This window comes from Rutilus rutilus (genome assembly GCF_951802725.1).
Source record: "Rutilus rutilus genome assembly, chromosome: 13".
NCBI lineage: Eukaryota > Metazoa > Chordata > Actinopteri > Cypriniformes > Leuciscidae > Rutilus > Rutilus rutilus.
Window position 1 is genome coordinate 735,001 of NC_140218.1, and position 15,000 is coordinate 750,000.

General features: G+C 46.5%; 2 protein-coding genes across 12 annotated transcripts in view; both read left to right on the forward strand.

Annotated features, from left to right (window-relative positions):
- txk (TXK tyrosine kinase) overlaps positions 1-4,439 on the forward strand; it is a 20,394-nt gene extending 15,955 nt beyond the window's left edge. For 10 of the 11 annotated variants that reach the window (XM_084428431.1, XM_084428439.1, XM_084428437.1 and 7 more), the window contains 4 exons: positions 1-30; positions 2,211-2,329; positions 2,413-2,570; positions 4,065-4,439. The exon at positions 1-30 is cut by the window's left edge and continues 35 nt beyond it. In XM_084428431.1, coding sequence (XP_084284557.1) covers positions 1-30; positions 2,211-2,329; positions 2,413-2,570; positions 4,065-4,142 — 385 coding nt within the window. In that variant the 3' untranslated portion in view covers positions 4,143-4,439. Of the gene's footprint in view, positions 31-2,210; positions 2,330-2,412; positions 2,571-4,064 lie in introns of those variants that run through there. The other variant, XR_014629576.1, reaches the window with a different exon arrangement.
- An 842-nt stretch (positions 4,440-5,281) lies between these two features.
- On the forward strand, positions 5,282-12,682 carry g3bp2b (G3BP stress granule assembly factor 2b). The gene is made up of 13 exons (XM_084428446.1): positions 5,282-5,789; positions 6,057-6,209; positions 6,283-6,364; positions 6,778-6,951; positions 7,574-7,661; positions 7,961-8,081; positions 8,203-8,419; positions 8,508-8,594; positions 8,939-9,026; positions 9,199-9,243; positions 9,639-9,764; positions 9,851-9,969; positions 12,045-12,682. The coding sequence occupies exons 2-13, from the start codon at positions 6,115-6,117 to the stop codon at positions 12,225-12,227; spliced, it is 1,425 nt and encodes a 474-aa protein (XP_084284572.1). The 5' UTR covers positions 5,282-5,789; positions 6,057-6,114; the 3' UTR covers positions 12,228-12,682.
- Positions 12,683-15,000: the final 2,318 nt, after the last annotated feature.

Below are 15,000 nucleotides of genomic sequence, written 5' to 3' on the forward strand. Positions count from 1 at the left end.
TGTGAAGGTGTGTGACTTCGGCATGACCAGGTCAGACAACTTTCGCTGTCTCTTCATCTTCATCTTCACACACACTGCTCACACCTCTCACACTGTTCATACTACACACACAGTGACTGAGAGTAGTGTGTGAATACGCACCGTTTGTTTTGAAGAAAACCCATCCTGACGCCACAGACCTCTGGGTTTTCTTCATCCAAAAACATCATGTCATGTTTTGGTTGCATATAGTTCTCTTTCATAGGTTCAGTGGGAACGCCCTTGGGGCTGTGCTGATTGTCTGAACCCGTATAGAATCAATTCAATTCATTGGCTGACGGCGTGGGCGCCTCCTCAGCAGCGCTACGTCACTCACTCTTATACAGTGAACGCGCCATCAGCTCCTCAGATTTTCTTCATCAGAAGAAGCGATTTATCTGGCCCGTGCTAGTTAGCCTTCTTCATTCTGATTTTTCGTCTTCGTGCTTCAGCGGCCGCATTCTGTGGAACTTCTCATTCTCTTTTCGGTGAAGTACATTGGATTTGCGTCGTTGCCAGCATTCTTCATTGCTAGTGACGACCCGCACGGTAAGTGTGTGAAATGTCTCGGCTCATCACATGCTCGCGAGGCTTTTTTTGGCTGCAAGTCTTGTGAGAATTTTAGGCTTAAAACTGTCCGCGCGAGGCTTGCTTTGATAAAGATCCGCCCGCTCTCCCCCGACGGTCTGCTGTCAGTGATGCAGACGAGGCCCTTCATGAAGCCGAGGCCTGGGGATCAGACGTCAAGCTCGAGGCGTTAGAGAGCGAGCAGGCCTGCTATTCCCTCTCTCACTCTCTCTTGCCCGAGTCTCCGGTGGAGTTTCTCCATGATTATTTATGCCCCAGTCCAGAGGCACGCGATGCTGTTTCCTCTGGATTGGAGGATATTTTATTCCCCGTGGCGTCTGATTCTGAGGATCTCAGGGCCGTGGCCGACGCTCCCCCCCCCCCCAGTGGCTAGGAAGATGGGCTGTCATGTCATTGTCAGGACAGACAACATGGCAGTGGTGTCCCACATAAATCACCCGGGAGGCTCGCGGTCGCGCACCCTGGACAGGCATGCGCTCCGCCTCCTCCTTTGGGCTCAAGACAGGTTTCTTTCGCTGAGAGCAGGTCACGTTCCAGGGGACCTGAGCATCATATGTCGAGACAGAAGCTCAAGTCAGGGGAGTGGATGTTGCCCCGCCAAACAGTGTCTCAAATGTGGAGTATGTTCGGCGAGGCGGAGGTTGACCTCTTTGAGTCGCAGGGCTCGACACAGTGCCTGTGTCTCATCCGACGCCTCTGGGGATAGATGCCTTCACTCATCCGTGGCCGGATTTGAGACTGTGTACATTCCCTCCGGTCAAGCTAATCCCTGCAGTCCTTTGCAGAGTGAGGGAGTGTGGGATCCGCCTCCCTCTAGTAGCCCCATTCTGGCCATCCCAGACGTGGTTCTCGGAACTGAGCTCTTGGTGGAGGGGTCCACTATCAAGAGAGATCTGTTGTTTCATCTCCAGGGCAGGATTTGGCATCCTCGACCCGAGATATGCAGGCTGTGGGTGTGGCCAATAAGAAGCAATCGCTAGCGACAGTGGTGTCTGGTCTTCCCGCTAATGTTCGGGAGACCTTTGATAATGCTTGTACGCCTTCTACTAGACGGCTGTATTTTTCTAAGTGGAAGATCTTTGAGTCTTGGTGTTCGGCTGCCCAGTCGGTTCAGTGCTGGAATTCCTGCAGGACAAGTTTGTTGCTGGAGTGGCTGCAACTACCTTGAGAGTTTATGTCGTGGCTATAGCCACCCATCGGGATTCAGATGAGGTCCCCCTAGGTAGACACCGTCTGGTCTCTTCGTCTATGCGTGGAGTTAGACGCTTGAGGCCTCCACGTCCTATTAGTGTCCCCACCTGGGATTTATCGGTTGTTTTGGAAGGGCTATTGGAGCCTCCCTGTGAACTCTTGGAGTCAGCTCCAGACCGGATTCTGACCCTCAAGGTGGTGCTTTTATTAGCATTGGCCTCTCTCAAGCACGTGGAGGATCTGCAGGCTCTTTCTGTGAGTGAGCCATGCATGGAGTTTGCCCCGGGTCTTGTGAAGGTGATTCTATGACCCAGTTCCAATGACCTACGCTGCAAAAAATTATGTTCTTCCTCAGTGTTTCTGTCTTTTTTCTTCCAGCACAAACATCTAACCCTCCTTCACTCCTCCGGCAGGTACGTGCTGGACAACCAGTACACCAGCTCCATGGGCTCCAGGTTCCCCGTCAAATGGTCTCCGCCTGAAGTCCTGCACTTCAACAAGTTCAGCAGCAAGTCAGATGTCTGGTCCTTTGGTGAGGCATAGGGTCAAAGGTCGTGTGTTGTGGCTGTGTGTGTGTGTTATCCAGGTGTTGAGCATGTGTGTGTGTGTGAGCAGGTGTGCTGGTGTGGGAGGTGTTCTCGGAGGGCCGGAGCCCGTTTGAGAACCGCTCGAATGTGGAGGTGGTGGAGGAGGTGACGCAGGGCGGGCGTCTGTACAGGCCTCACCGCGCGTCAGGAAACATCTACAATATCATGTACCGCTGCTGGCACGAGGTTAGACACACACACACACACTTCCTTACGGCTGGAATACACCACAGACTTCAGATTGTGATTCTATTCAGTTGGAGGAGAGCAGACATGTTTGATACTCTCAGTTTGAAGTGTTTTAGGGTGTATTCACACCTGTCTTGTTTGGTTCGATTGAATCAAACTCAAGTTGGTTTCCCCCCTTGGTGCAGATCTTTTGGGCAGGTGTGAATACAGCGATCGCACTCGGACCAAACACCCGTACCGAGACCCAGCTGAAGAGGTGGTCTCAGTCCGGTTCCAAACCAACTCTAGTACGGTTCGTTTAAGGTGTGAACATGACCCGACCCAATTGCAGAGAACACTGGGGGTGTGGGGGAAAAAAATCGATGCATATATATATATATATATAAACCGTGATTCTATCTTCTACCGATTCGAATCGATTCACAAATTTCAAAAATCGATTTTCTAAAGTGTTACACATCTTAAACTTCACAGTTCTACTTACAGTTACTTAAAGTTATTGACGTTAATCACAATAAACTGCGACGGACACACAGATGAGCTTCTCACATCGTGTGGACTGTGGAGTATCCGATGTGAACAGAGTCTGTTATGTCCTACGCGAAAACAAATGGGAGAAAATCAGATGTGTATCAGTATATTAGATCCATGCATTCCCTCTTAAAGGGACAGCAGCCTCATAAACTGTTGCCATCCATTTCATTAATGTAAATAAAAAACACTCACTGCTTGACTAAAACACTTTTTTATTAGTAGTAGTAATCAATTTATACTTAATTCATTCAGTGAAGACTATACAGTGTTTTATGTTTACAATTTCTGTAGTATTTCTTACTACGTTTAATAAACCTATTCTACTGTACCTGAAAAACATAACATTTATTTAATTTGTATATTTTTCTGTAATATTTGTCCTATTGTTTGTGATTTTCTTCTTTGTTCCTATGTTTAACATAAAAAATGTAATAAAATTGCCTGCCTTGCACACGTTCACATTAAACATCTACCGCAGCCAAATAAGTAACACAAAACAGTCAACTACAATCAAAATGCACATACCGAATCGAAATTTTATTCAAAATCGAGAATCGATTTTAAATCGGATTGTGGCCTCAAGAACCGAATCGTGTGGTAGACTACCCAAAGATTCCCAGTCCTAATGATCAGCCCGTTTCTGCACTTTCTGCTTTAGCACACGTGTGGTTCTGTTTACACATTTTGGTTCTCTTGCAAAAAGGCCAGTGTGAAAGCGAACCACACCAAACAAAGAAAATCAACATTGTATTTGGTCCGGACCAAAGCAAGTGAACTAGCGGACGTTCCTGGTGTGAATACACCCTAAATGCTTCTAAAGTGGTGTTGTGTGTTCCAGCTGCATCTGTCCATCGCTGACATCATCAGCACTCTGAATAATTAATCTAGTACTGTGTGTGTGTGTGTGTGTGTGTGTGTGTGTGTGTGTGTGTGTGTGTGTGTGTTTCTTGTTTTCAGAGACCTCACGGACGACCATGTTTCTCTGAGCTACTGCAGGATATCAGACAGATCACTGAAGAGGAGACCGAGACATAAACACACACACTCATTTCGGTCACATATAAACACACATATAAACAATTACACACACAAACACACTCATCTCACTCACACGCACACATATAAACACTCACACACACACATATAAACACTCACACACACACAAAAACACACAAACACACGTGTGTGTGATTAACTGACATCAGCAGTGAGATATTGAGACGTGTGTGTCACTGTAAATGTTCAAATGTCTGTAAGCTCATGTCAGTAGAGATGCTGTTCAGTGTATGAAACAAATTGCTTAATAAACATACTGAACCTTTTTTATTAAAACATTTAGAATGCAGAACGTTTTCTGTGAGGTTGTGTGTGTGTTTATATGTGTGTGTGTGTGTGTGTATATGAGTGTGTGTGTGTGTGTGTGTGTGTGTGTGTGTGTGTGTGTGTGTGTGTGTGTGTGTGTGTGTGTGTGTGTGTGTCCGGTCCGCAGCTGACCGCTGTTACGTCTCTCCCTCTCTGCGGTGTGTAGAAGGACCAGGACACCATTACTGTGGATCAACATCAATAAAGTTGATAAATCACTTGTGGGCATTTCTTGACACTCACCGGTATGATATGACACTAGTTAGGGCTCAACACAGGGCTCTAAACCCTGCTAATATCATACCACACCACATATCTTCAAATTCTTTATCCACTCACGCATATAACATAGGGTGACCATATTCCAGGACATGTCCGGCCGGGATTTCGAGATCGCCCAAAATATCCGGGATACGGCTTTTGCTTTCTCGTCGCCATTCATTTTGTTTACATGCACACCTTTTGATTCAGTAGGACTGAATTAATTCCGATTGGTTAATCTGAATGTAGTGTTTACATGAACGCTAAACAAGTGATCGGTTGATGTGCGTCTAAGCATTGCTAAGAAAATTCCTGTGTTTTCGTCTCGATCGGGATCCGTGTGAAGCAGAATGCATGACCTGCAAAGCTGGCACGTACGTGTCAGTGTCAAATAATGTAATAATGTAAACATAATGAATGGTGACTGTAGAAAGCAAAAGCCGAATCCCGGGCATTTTGGGCGATCTCGAAATCCTGGCCAGACATGTCCTGGTTAAACAGGACGTATGGTCACCCTAATATAACACACAGACAGTAGAACACACTATACAATCTCCGTACTGCTTACAAGATGATATTAAATCAATTTACACACTTAATTTGCTCATAAATGGAGGACGCTTGCCTCTCCCCAGCGTGTGTAAGGGAGCTGGAGAGAAGCACACACACACTTCAGAATGGCTTATTTTATTACTTTATTCATTAAGCTGTAAAGAAATATTTCCCCTTTTTTCTTTGGCCATTCTTTTTAAAAACGCTTCTAGAAAATTCTTCACCTCAAATAAGACATTTTCTTTGGCGCGGGTTTGGGTCGTGCCCGCGGCGGGAAGTCGCGTTTTGTGCGTCACGTGTGCGTGCGCGCGAGCGAGAGGTGAGGGCACTCAGGGCAGTGGACGCGCACGTCGGCGTCTGTGTGTGTGTGTGTTTAGCTTCGGCTGCTGCCGGGGTTTTTTCGCGGATAAAGAGGGCGTTGCGCGATCGACGCTCGCTCGAGTGTGTGCGGAGAGTGCGTGCGAGCGAGGCGTCAGCGCGGGGTTCACGGAATCTGACACACTTTAGGTGAGTTTCAGAGCCTTAGCAAGAAGCTAAATCAAGCTATTGTCTGTGTGCCGCGCGCACGTGCACGTACATCTATCTTCACATCACCTCATCAATTATCTATCTATCTATCTATTTATCTATCTATCTATCTATCTATCTATCTATCTATCTATCTATCTATCTATCTATCTATCTATCTATTTATCTGTCTGTCTCTTTTCTGTCAGATTCTCGTGTGAATAAAGTTCTCATGTTCTGCTTTGTTTCTCCATCTCGTGTGTGTAGTGTGTGTTGTAGTGTGTGTGTGTGTGTGTGTGTGTGTGTGTGTGAGAGAGAGAGAGAGATGGTGATGGAGAAGCCGAGCCCCCTGCTCGTAGGACGCGAGTTTGTGCGACAGTACTACACACTCCTGAATAAAGCGCCGGATTACCTGCACAGGTGAGGGGTCAGGGGTCAGAGGTCACCTCAGCTGAAGCCAGGCTGATGTCTGATGGGTGTTTGTGTTGAGCAGGTTTTACGGCAGGAACTCCTCGTATGTTCACGGTGGGCTGGACGGCAGTGGGAAACCAGAGGAGGCCGTGTTCGGTCAGGCGGTGAGTCTTCATCATCATCATCATCATCATCTTCATCTTGATGACCCTATAGGATGAAAGTAAACGCTCTAAGCCAAATCGTGATGTCGCTTTCACACAAGCATTGATTGACGGATGACATCACATGAGATCTCTGTGATGGGACGATCATTAAAGGGATAGTTCACCCACTAATGAAGATTACCGCATGATTCACTCTCCTCAAGTCCTCCTAGTGTATATGACACTCTTCTCTCAGTCCATGAAAGTGCTTCTCTATCCATGACACTCATTTTTGGGTGAACTGTCCCTTTAATGTGTGTTTTACTGCTCTGAATCTGTGTTGGATAAAGCACTGTAGGAATACAGCTGACTTGAGAGAGTGTGTGTGTGTGTGTGTGTGTGTGTGTGTGTGTGTGTGTGTGTGTGTGTAGGAGATCCACAAGAAGGTGATGTCGCTGCAGTTCAGCGAGTGCCACACTAAGATCCGTCATGTGGACGCTCACGCCACCCTGGGGGACGGAGTGGTGGTGCAGGTGATGGGGGAGCTGTCCAACAGTGGGAGACCCATGAGGAGGTTCATGCAGACCTTCGTCCTCGCCCCTGAGGTGTGTGTGTGTGTCAGTGCCAGTGTAAGACAGGGCTTTGAACGGGCTGGGCGGGGCCAATAGTCTCGATCGCCTACCCTTTTTTTACAAAAACGCTCCTTTTTGTGTGTGTCCCTTTAAATGCAAATGAGCTTTAGCTCCGCCTCCGTTCAGAAGAGGGCGGAGTCTTTACAGGAGCTTCAGAAACTCCAGCAATAACAGAACAGGCCAGTCTCCCTCATCCAGAGGGTTAGAGCCCAGGGGCACCACACTGTCTAATACGGCCCTGTTTACAATAAGTGATACATTGATCATAATGACAACATTCTCAGTCAGAGAAATAAGGGTTAGTGCTTTATGACGTATGCAGAGCTAAATATGGATATCAGACGGTCCGGTGTAAAGAGACGAGACGTGCTGACAGATACGTTTATAAACATGATTGTGATCGCCTATGAGTTGTCTGATCTCTTCAAGCGGTCATGCTTACCATGTTTACTATAGTAATGGTTAGTCTTTTTCATCGCGTATGAATATTTCTGCCTCATGGTGATCAGAATCCACACTGTATCTCAGACGGAAGATGTTCAAGCACTCGCTGCTGTCTCTGATGTGTGTGTGTGTGTGTGTGTGTGTGTGGCAGGGCTCTGCTGTCAACAAGTTCTACGTGCACAATGACATCTTCCGCTATGAAGAGGAGGTGTTCGGAGACTCGGAGGCTGAACTGGGAGGTAAAGCTACTAAACCAGCAACACTGGTTCCCATTGACTCGCATGATATAGACAGAAACACTGAAACATCATCAGCTTATAGTATTCTGTAATGTTCCTCAGAGGACACACTCGTTCAGGTGTAAACGACGCGAGAGCAAGTGTGGGTCAGCGAGCGCTTTAATTCTGCAGTGACTAAGACATTAACCCTTTTCAGATCTCTCCGGATTGTTCGTTTCAAAACGTGAGATTTCCTTAATTGTCTGTATTTTTAAAGACTGACAGACTGTGTGTGTGTGTGTGTGTGTGTGTGTGTGTAGAGTCTGAGGAAGAGGAGGAGGAGGAGGAGGAAGAGGAGCAGGTGGAGACTCACGCTTCTCCTGAACCGGTACAGGACCGTCCCAGCAGCCCCTCCTACTACGAGCCGCCCACCCCTGTCAGGTACCCAGCATGCACCTCTTCCACTCACACCTTCTGTCAGGTCCCAGCATGCACCTCTTCCACTCGTGTCCGTGGCATTAAGCGAGTTGCTGCTTTATTGACTGTGTTCAATGTTCCACAGTAATGGAGTGGAGGAGCAGCAGGAGGAGGCGGAGCCTGAGGCGGAGCCCGAGTCCCAGCCAGAGCCGCTGGCCAATCAGGAGACGGAGGCGGAGCTTATCCCAGAGGCAGAGCTACATACGTCAGAGGCGGAGCCTGAAGAGAAACTGCAGGAGGAGAGAGGCTCCACCCCTGTCCCTGCCCTGACTCCGCCCCCTCACACCCCAGAGCCGCCCAAGGTACCGTGTGCGTGTGTGCGTGTGTGTGTGTGTGTGTGTGTGTGTGTGTGTGCAGCACTGTGATGAGGTGTGTGTGATGTCACCACAGGCGTTCTCATGGGCTCTGGTGACCAGTAAGAACCTTCCCCCGGCCGGCGCTGGGATCTCTCCTCATGTGCTGAAAGCCAGTGTTCAGGTACAGCACCACATGACACGCCCACATGATGACATCAGCGGCTCCAGGGCTGTTACGGCCCAAGCCGCCTTCATAATATCAGCGTTTGTGTTTCATACGATGACAGAACGATAGTTTCTCAGTGAACATGTCCTGACAGTCAGGTGTTCTGCTTCTGTGGTTTCAGATGGTTTGTAATGATTCAAATATCTTTAGTTTGTTAGTTTTAGTAAATATTAAGTTTAAGTATTCAGAATCAATTATGTAAACTTCATCAAATATGAGACAATTTCAGCTGTAATGCAGCTCATAAAAATAGCTTTGACCCTGAGATATTGAGTGTAATGTGTGTGTGTGTGTGTCAGCCGCGGGTGGAGCTCAAACATGACAGTCAGAGAGAGCCCAGAGACCAGCGGAGAGAGAGAGGCTTCCCTCCACGTGGACCCAGAGGAGGTGAGACACACACACACTCTCTCTCTCTCTCTCTCTCTCTCTCTCTCTCTCTCTCTCTCTCTCTCTCTCTCTCTCTCTCTCTCTCTCTCTCTCTCTCTCACTCACGTGATCTATAACAGGTTGGTTGTGCGAATGGTTTCTGTGATGTAACGTTGTTGTTGTTGTTTGTCAGATGGCAGCGGTTCCGAGGGCGGAAAACCGTACATCAGTTTTAGGGGTGAGTTTCCTGTCATGTGACTCGACCAAACACTCAGAATCATCATTCATCCAAAAACAAGATTGAGTGAAGATGTTTCCTCCATGGCACAAATATGAGAGCCGGACTGACTCCTCGTGGCGTTTCCTTGGCCTTGAAATACCCGTCTCATGAAGTGTTCTCTCGGTTCTGTCACGAGTGAACCGTTGAGAAAGAAACCAGATGTTTGTCAGTTTATTCGGTCTTAAAGTGACAGCAGCCTAACATTTCTGCAGTCGTCTGTCATTATGTTAAAAAAAACCAACATTATTTATTTATTTATTTATTTTTTAAAAAAAATGCTGATCCGAAAAATTCTCTGATCCGTTGCACCACTAATTCTCTGTGTGTGTGTGTGTGTGTGTGTGTGTGTGCAGGGCGCGGAGACTCTGACGGTGACTCTGAGGGCCGCAGGACTGTTCGTTATCCAGACAGTCATCAGCTGTTCGTTGGAAATCTTCCTCATGACATTGACGAGGGTGAACTGAAGGAGTTCTTCATGAGTGAGACCCTTTGACCCTTGACCTTGCTGATGATGAGGCTGCGAGTGTGTGTCTGCTGTTGTTTCATGCCGCTCTGTTTCGTCCAGCGTTCGGGAACGTGGTGGAGATGAGGATCAACACCAAAGCCGTCGGAGGGAAACTGCCCAACTTCGGGTTCGTGGTGTACGACGACTCTGAGCCGGTGCAGAGGATTCTGGGAGCAAAGGTGTGTGTCAGTACAGCTCATTTTCAGGGACAGACTCGGGGATTATTAATATGGCTGTGCCGGTAAACTTGATAACCGCATGAGTAGCACTGGCATGGTTCTGTATGTGAATGCTGTGTTACGGGAATATTATGAAGCACAGAAGCTCTGTTTACAAAACAAATAATAGGTTAGCAGCAATTAAATGTTACATTGCAGCCGGTGACACATCTGGATTGGTGCTGAATGAGGTACGTCACGTAAGCCCATAAATGTAAGCTTTGTCGGCTTTGCGATCTGGTCACGCGATTATCAGCGACGTTAACAATATTCCACTGGACACGGAATCTCTTGTTTCTCTTCCCAAATCATTTTACAGGAGATTATAAACGTTTCTTCAGTTGGTTCGCTTTTAATTCGTCCTAAAGCGTTTTTTCTACTTTACCATTATATATAAAAATGTGAATATAATAGGCCTGATACTTTTTTTGCTTGCACATCAAATTCTATTTCACACAGTTTGTGCTTGTTATTATGGTGAGGCACGTCAAGTTTATGTGTATAGCGCACTTCACACACGCTTGGGATTTTAGTTTTGCTTTCCCTGGCAGCACAAAATCAAACATCGCCTAAATGTCTCGACACTGCGGAAGATAAAGTTCACTCTTCAGACCTTGTACAACGAGTAGACCTCAGCAGAAGCCTGTCTCTGTCCTGCCGGTGTCCCACATCCCAGAGCTCAGAGCGGGAGCTGTATGACGCATCTTTGGTGGGAAATATAATATTAGTGTTTTTTCAATATGTAACTTTCTTATATTATTTAGGTTACCAATATTTACTCATATTTATTTCAATGTTTTACAGGCTGTAGTGTGGTCACCCTAACCCTAACCCACCGTCACAGCCCTAATTATTAACTTTATCTCACGCTATTCTTCATTTTATTATCAAAATAACTCGCCACTTCATTCTCTCTTCAACTGAACATGATTGTGAGCTAGGGCTGGGCGATATGGCCAAAAATCATATCTCTGTATTTTTTGGTTAAATGGCGATATATACGATATATATCTCGGTACTTTTACGTGCTTTTCCCAAATCACTGAAGTGACGTCGACGTCCGGGTTAGCGGTAGCATTAGCCATCAGGCAAGAGTTATTTAAATACACTCCTGATGTACTTAGAAACTTTCCAATGCCTCGTTTTTGTACTACTGTAGAAGTTTGGTGCCATTCTGGCCATTATTAGTGGAGTAATTTACCAGATACATCATAGGATCCGTTAGCGCCTGCACTAACCCATCCGGCTGATGTCTCTAAATAAGCTCTAACTTTAATAATGTTCGACCGAGGGGGAAAAGGCTTCTGGGGGGGTTCGGCTCGAGCTCATGGTGCAAAGGACCCTAGGCTGATTTTACTCCGAACCATCCCTTTACCTCAGGGAGATGCACATCCAGCCAGTTGTTATCTGGGAGTAATATACAGTTAGATGGCGCGATTGACCAATTAGAATCAAGTATTCCATAGAGCCGTGTAATAATGTTAATTAGGGATATTTTCCCACTGGTTAATCGACGTGTGACAATATTGGTAAGACCGGGATCACCGGCGGTTAAATCACTAATTTAAAGGCGAAAGTAAAATGCGCGCGTCCGTTCATAAAGGTGTTTTACTTTCGCTTTTAAATTAGCGCTAATTCTGGGCAGATTGCTTGAGTGGAGAGTTCATTAGCCTTTAATTCTTAATGAAAAACACAACAAAACAGTACGATGAGAAATTCGCTTAAATAGGTGATTTTGCATTTCGCTTTGACACCAAATCTTCCTCCATCATCGTCCTCGTGATGAATGAGGTCCGACTCCTGCTGATCTCACGGTTTATGAAGCAGCCGAAGACGTTCAGTTCTTCACTGTAGTGTCTGTTCTCTGACTGAACTAAAGGAGTTTACTACAAAAAACAAAAAATAAAGTTGACTGTGGGAGGCTTCTGAACACCGACTATCGTAACAAGCCTAATGTTAACTAATGAACCTTATAGTGAAGTGTTGCCGTTATATCACAGTTTCTCATCAGCGTCTCGTTTCTCCTGTCTCTCCAGCCCGTCATGTTCCGCGGGGAAGTGCGCCTGAACGTGGAGGAGAAGAAGACGCGAGCGGTGCGCGATCGAGAGACCCGCGGACCGCCTGACGGGCGCCGGCCCCGCGGCATCATGGGTAACGGGCGCGGCCCGACGAGAGGAGCGATGGGTCGAGGAGAGAGCCGATACACACCGCGCCGCTGAGACGCACACATCACACACACTCTTTACTCTCGCTTTCCTGTGTTTCTCAGCGTCTCTCTCTGGGACCGGCAAAGACTCTGAACTCACGCATCTGCGCTTTACTTTCAACTCTTCTCACGGTTTGAGTCACCAAGGTGTTTTCTCCTCACGGAACTGATTTCTGCACATTTTTATAACGGATGAACATCAGCGCTTCATAATAAATCAGTGCTCAGTGTACAATTATTTATTTTCCTAGTGAATGAAGCAGGTGTGGTGCCTTATCTCTGGACGCGGCGTCCGGCGTGGTGTCGGCCGGTCCTCGCGTCTCTTGTTTTCTCAGCGTCTTTGCATGGCTGATGTGGGGCGATCTCACAGCACTGTCCGCCTGCGTTCGGTTCTGGGGTCAGAGTGGACTTCAGCAGGGTTTTGTTTTGAATGTGTTTTCAACTTTCAATAAACTACTGAAATCTGCAGCAATGTCATTGAATTTCTTTGTGTTTTTTTTATAATAATTAACTTCTAAAGCGCCTTTAAACGTCAGCCTACATCTCAAAGCGTGTGACTAAGACAGAATAAAAGAGAAATACAACAGTAAAAAGAAAAGCATTAATAAAAGAGAAGTATGTTCAAACACACTGCAAAAAAATGCTTTTCTTACTTAGTGTTTTTGTCTTGTTTCCAGTCCAAAACAAATATCTAAAAACTCTTAAATCAAGATGCATTTACTAGATGAATAAAATGATGTAAGATATCATGTCCTGTTTTCTGGGAAAAAAACATCTAAATGAAGATGATGCTTAAAAAAGCAAAATGATCTGCCAATGGGGTCAGACAAATAATCTTAATTCAAACAGAAACTACATGATTTGTCTGACCCCATTGGCAGATCATTTTGCTTTTTTAAGCAAAAACGCACTTAATGTTTATTAATTTCCCCAGAAAATAAGACATAATATCTTATGTCATTTTACTACTTTAGTAAATGCATCTTGATTTAAGAAATGTTTGATATTTGGACTGGAAACAAGACAAAAATACTGAGTAAGAAAAGCATTTTTTGCAGTGTATACGTGACAAATAACATGTTATCAAGAGTTCATAAGTAAATGTTATAGCAGAAAAAGTCTTAATAAAAGGAACCCTAAGAAAGTTTTTAAGCGTTTGTTTTGACCAACTCCTTCCACTTGGCCAGTTTTCACACAAGTTATGGTTTCATCCCTGATAAAAAACTAACACATCTGCTTCTGTCACCGTGACGATATTTGCACACACACACACACACACACACACACACAAAGCCATTCATCTCTTCATCTCTCTCACACTCTTTCCCTCTCGCTGTAGTCAGTGGTATTAGAATCCTCAGACACAGATATGATTATCTTGTGTGTGTGTGTGTGTGTGTTCAGTGGCACAGACTGACCACAGGAGGACGCTGAACACACACTGCTGCTCAACACTCATCTATCTGTGTGTGTGTGTGTGTGTGAGAGAGAGAGAGAGAGAAACTGAGAAAAACTAGAAATGCTTTGGCAATACATTGAAAGAATTGTCATGCCAATAAAGCACATTTTTGAATTTGAGAGAGAGAGAGAGAGAGAGTGTGTGTGTGTGTGTGTGTGTGTGTGTGTGTGTGTGTGTGTGTGTGTGTGTGTCTACTCAATTTTTAAGGCCAGACAAGTAATTGAGGTAAATTTGTAAAGAGAGATTACGCACCTGCCCACATATCTACTCAAACACGCACACCTGTAGACTAAACACGTAATACGCATGTGTCAGCGTTCTCAGATTCATGTTTCTGAAGTTTACACGGAGATGATGCAATGTTTCAAAACTTCCACCTTGGATCCTGTTTCAGAGTGTGTGTTCTCGAGCTCCAGAGTGCGTGTTCTCGAGCTCCAGAGTGTGTGTTCTCGAGCTCCAGTGTGTGTGTGTGTTCTCGAGCTCCAGAGTGCGTGTTCTCGAGCTCCAGAGTGCGTGTTCTCGAGCTCCAGAGTGTGTGTTCTCGAGCTCCAGAGTGTGTGTTCTCGAGCTCCAGAGTGCGTGTTCTCGAGCTCCAGAGTGCGTGTTCTCGAGCTCCAGAGTGCGTGTTCTCGAGCTCCAGAGTGCGTGTTCTCGAGCTCCAGAGTGTGTGTTCTCGAGCTCCAGAGTGTGTGTTCTCGAGCTCCAGAGTGTGTGTTCTCGAGCTCCAGAGTGTGTGTTCTCGAGCTCCAGAGTGTGTGTTCTCGAGCTCCAGAGTGCGTGTTCTCGAGCTCCAGAGTGCGTGTTCTCGAGCTCCAGAGTGCGTGTTCTCGAGCTCCAGAGTGTGTGTTCTCGAGCTCCAGAGTGTGTGTTCTCGAGCTCCAGAGTGCGTGTTCTCGAGCTCCAGAGTGCGTGTTCTCGAGCTCCAGAGTGTGTGTTCTCGAGCTCCAGAGTGCGTGTTCTCGAGCTCCAGAGTGTGTGTTCTCGAGCTCCAGAGTGTGTGTTCTCGAGCTCCAGAGTGTGTGTTCTCGAGCTCCAGAGTGTGTGTTCTCGAGCTCCAGAGTGCGTGTTCTCGAGCTCCAGAGTGCGTGTTCTCGAGCTCCAGAGTGTGTGTTCTCGAGCTCCAGAGTGCGTGTTCTCGAGCTCCAGAGTGTGTGTTCTCGAGCTCCAGAGTGTGTGTTCTCGAGCTCCAGAGTGTGTGTTCTCGAGCTCCAGAGTGTGTGTTCTCGAGCTCCAGAGTGCGTGTTCTCGAGCTCCAGAGTGTGTGTTCTCGAGCTCCAGAGTGTGTGTTCTCGAGCTCCAGAGTGTGTGTTCTCGAGCTCCAGAGAGT